Below are 2,314 nucleotides of genomic sequence, written 5' to 3' on the forward strand. Positions count from 1 at the left end.
AGGGGGGGGGGGGGGGGGGGTCGGGGAAAGAAAAATTCTGATTCTCAAATATTACACAATAGTAAGCAGTACAAAGGAGTCATGATCTAATTGGGAACTTGGAGTGTATCAAAATAAATCACAATGAAGTGATAGAGACAGGATATGGGAAAAAAAAAACCGGCTCTCCTCTGGGGAAAAAGGCGATTCTTGCCATTAGAAATACATTCCTGATTAGTTAAGGACTTAAGACAACCAAGATTCCTTTACTGTTAAAAAAAGGTGTGATTTTTTTTTTCAGAGGTTTAAACTGGTAAGATAAATGAAATCTCAATTATTTTACCCCAGCTTAACAAAAAAAAGTATACTGTGGTCCAAGAGTAGTATTTAAAAAACCTTCTTCCCTATCTGCATGACTCCTAACAATTTACATAATTAAGAACAATTGCTTCAAAGTTTGATTTTCCTTTCATTATACAGACCAGGATCTTTACTGATTTGAGGAAAATATACTGAAATAAGAGTAATTTTCCTTCTTATTTACCTTGATTTTTTTTTTTTTTCTAGAGTGCCCTGAGTTCTGGAGAAATGTTTCTGTTCACCTTCCATTTCCCATCAGATCAACTCTGAACTGACTATCCTCTCAGGAAAATTTACACAGGCAACCGAAGAGCCATCTTTTAAAGTCACAATCAGTAAGGAGTAAATTCTTATCACAAGAAATTCAATGTTAGAACTAGCTTACCTCAAATACAGCTTCATCTCTGTAAGAAGGAAAATGTTCCAGTACTAGACGCAGTAGTTTCTGAGCACTTTTCTCGCTCATTTTTACACAGGTGAGGAAAGAGCCTCCAAACTTCTCTAACAGAACTGTTCCGCTTTCATTCATCACCTGATGTCTTTCCTCGATCAGAGGCATGGGTACTTCCGTGTCAGAGCGAAATACATGCCTAACTTGGTCAAGCGTCATGGTGGCAAAGTACGATGCACTGGTAATAGGTATTCCTTCAGAAAAGTAAAAACAAGATGTTTAGGCAATCATAACATACCCCAAGGCCCAATGCAGCGGCCTGCTACAGGTGAGAACGCTTATATGGTAAGATCTGAAGAGCCTATCGACTCTTTTAAAATCGGCCGAGCGTTGGGCAATAATCATGCTCACACAGCTGCTTAAAACTGAGTTTGTGCTTGCACGCTTGCACTTCCTTCTACGGATAATGACTTTCCAACGTGCAACCGTGGAACCTTCCCTACTTTTCACATGTAGTTTTTCCCAACTGCTTAGCCTTCATCTCTATGCGTGGCGTTGACGTAGCACACCGGCACATACCAGCAGGACAAGGGAAGTCATCGTGCCCCTGTACTCGGTGCTGGTGAGGCCGCACCTCGAATACTGTGTTCAGTTTTGGGCCCCTCACTACAAGAAGGATGTTGCATTGCTGGAGCATGTCCAGAGGAGAGCAACCAAGCTGGGGAGGGGTCTGGAGCACAAGTCATACGAGGAACGGCTGAGGGAACTGGGGTTGTTTAGTCTGGAGAAGAGGAGGCTGAGGGGAGACCTGATCGCCCTCTACAGCTACCTGAAAGGAGGCTGTAGGGAGGTGGGGGTCGGCCTCTTCTCCCTGGTAACGGGTGATAGGACGAGGGGGAATGGTTTGAAGCTGCGCCAGGGCAGGTTTAGGTTAGATATTAGGAAAAACTTCTTCACTGAAAGGGTTGTCAGGCTCTGGAATGGGCTGCCCAGGGAGGTGGTAGAGTCCCCATCCTTGGAGGTATTTAAAAGAAGGATAGATGAGGTGCTTAGGGATATGGTTTAGTGGTGGGATGGCAGGGTTAGGTTAACGGTTGGACTCGATGATCTTAAAAGGTCTTTTCCAACCAAAGCGATTCTATGATTCTATGATTCTATATAGTTGGCACAGTCAGCACAGGCCTGTTTTCCTTTAGCTCCTGGATCATGTCGTTTGTTTACAAAAAGCGTCCCTTCCCTTCATTTACAAACCAGCACGTAGGAAATCAATTAAAATGCCCACCTATGCCTACAAATAGATTTTATTTTTTTTTCCAATGACAGCGACAGGAGCGAGCGCTAGAACACTGGGTTGGAGGCATGCGGGTTGTCGGGCTTACTGGAGCCGCTTTGGTACCAGACCAGTCCAGGGGATTGTCAAGTGCTAAGCCGCGTTTTCTCATTTGTCACAGAAACGGGCAACTTACCTCAGGGGCACGCGCGGAGTAACGTGAGTCAGGAAGCGCTGACCACAGGCACTCCCTGAAGGCTTTTTAAAGCCAGAGGGGTAGCCCAGGTCCCCCTCCAGCCGCCAGCTACCCGGTT

The 2,314-nt window shown here is 45.0% G+C and overlaps 1 protein-coding gene across 1 annotated transcript in view; it reads right to left on the reverse strand.

The window, feature by feature from the left end:
* Window positions 1-2,159, reverse strand: part of CUNH9orf64 (chromosome unknown C9orf64 homolog) — a 7,785-nt gene extending 5,626 nt beyond the window's left edge. The window contains exons 1-2 of the mRNA XM_035888924.1: window positions 2,110-2,159; window positions 725-984 (exon numbers count right to left, since the gene is read on the reverse strand). Coding sequence (XP_035744817.1) covers window positions 725-949 — 225 coding nt within the window. The 5' untranslated portion in view covers window positions 950-984; window positions 2,110-2,159. The remainder of the gene's footprint in view (window positions 1-724; window positions 985-2,109) is intronic.
* Between the last annotated feature and the right edge of the window lie 155 nt (window positions 2,160-2,314).

Source organism: Egretta garzetta, unplaced genomic scaffold (assembly GCF_000687185.1).
Source record: "Egretta garzetta isolate BGI_Z169 unplaced genomic scaffold, ASM68718v1 scaffold41, whole genome shotgun sequence".
In the NCBI taxonomy this organism is placed as follows: domain Eukaryota; kingdom Metazoa; phylum Chordata; class Aves; order Pelecaniformes; family Ardeidae; genus Egretta; species Egretta garzetta.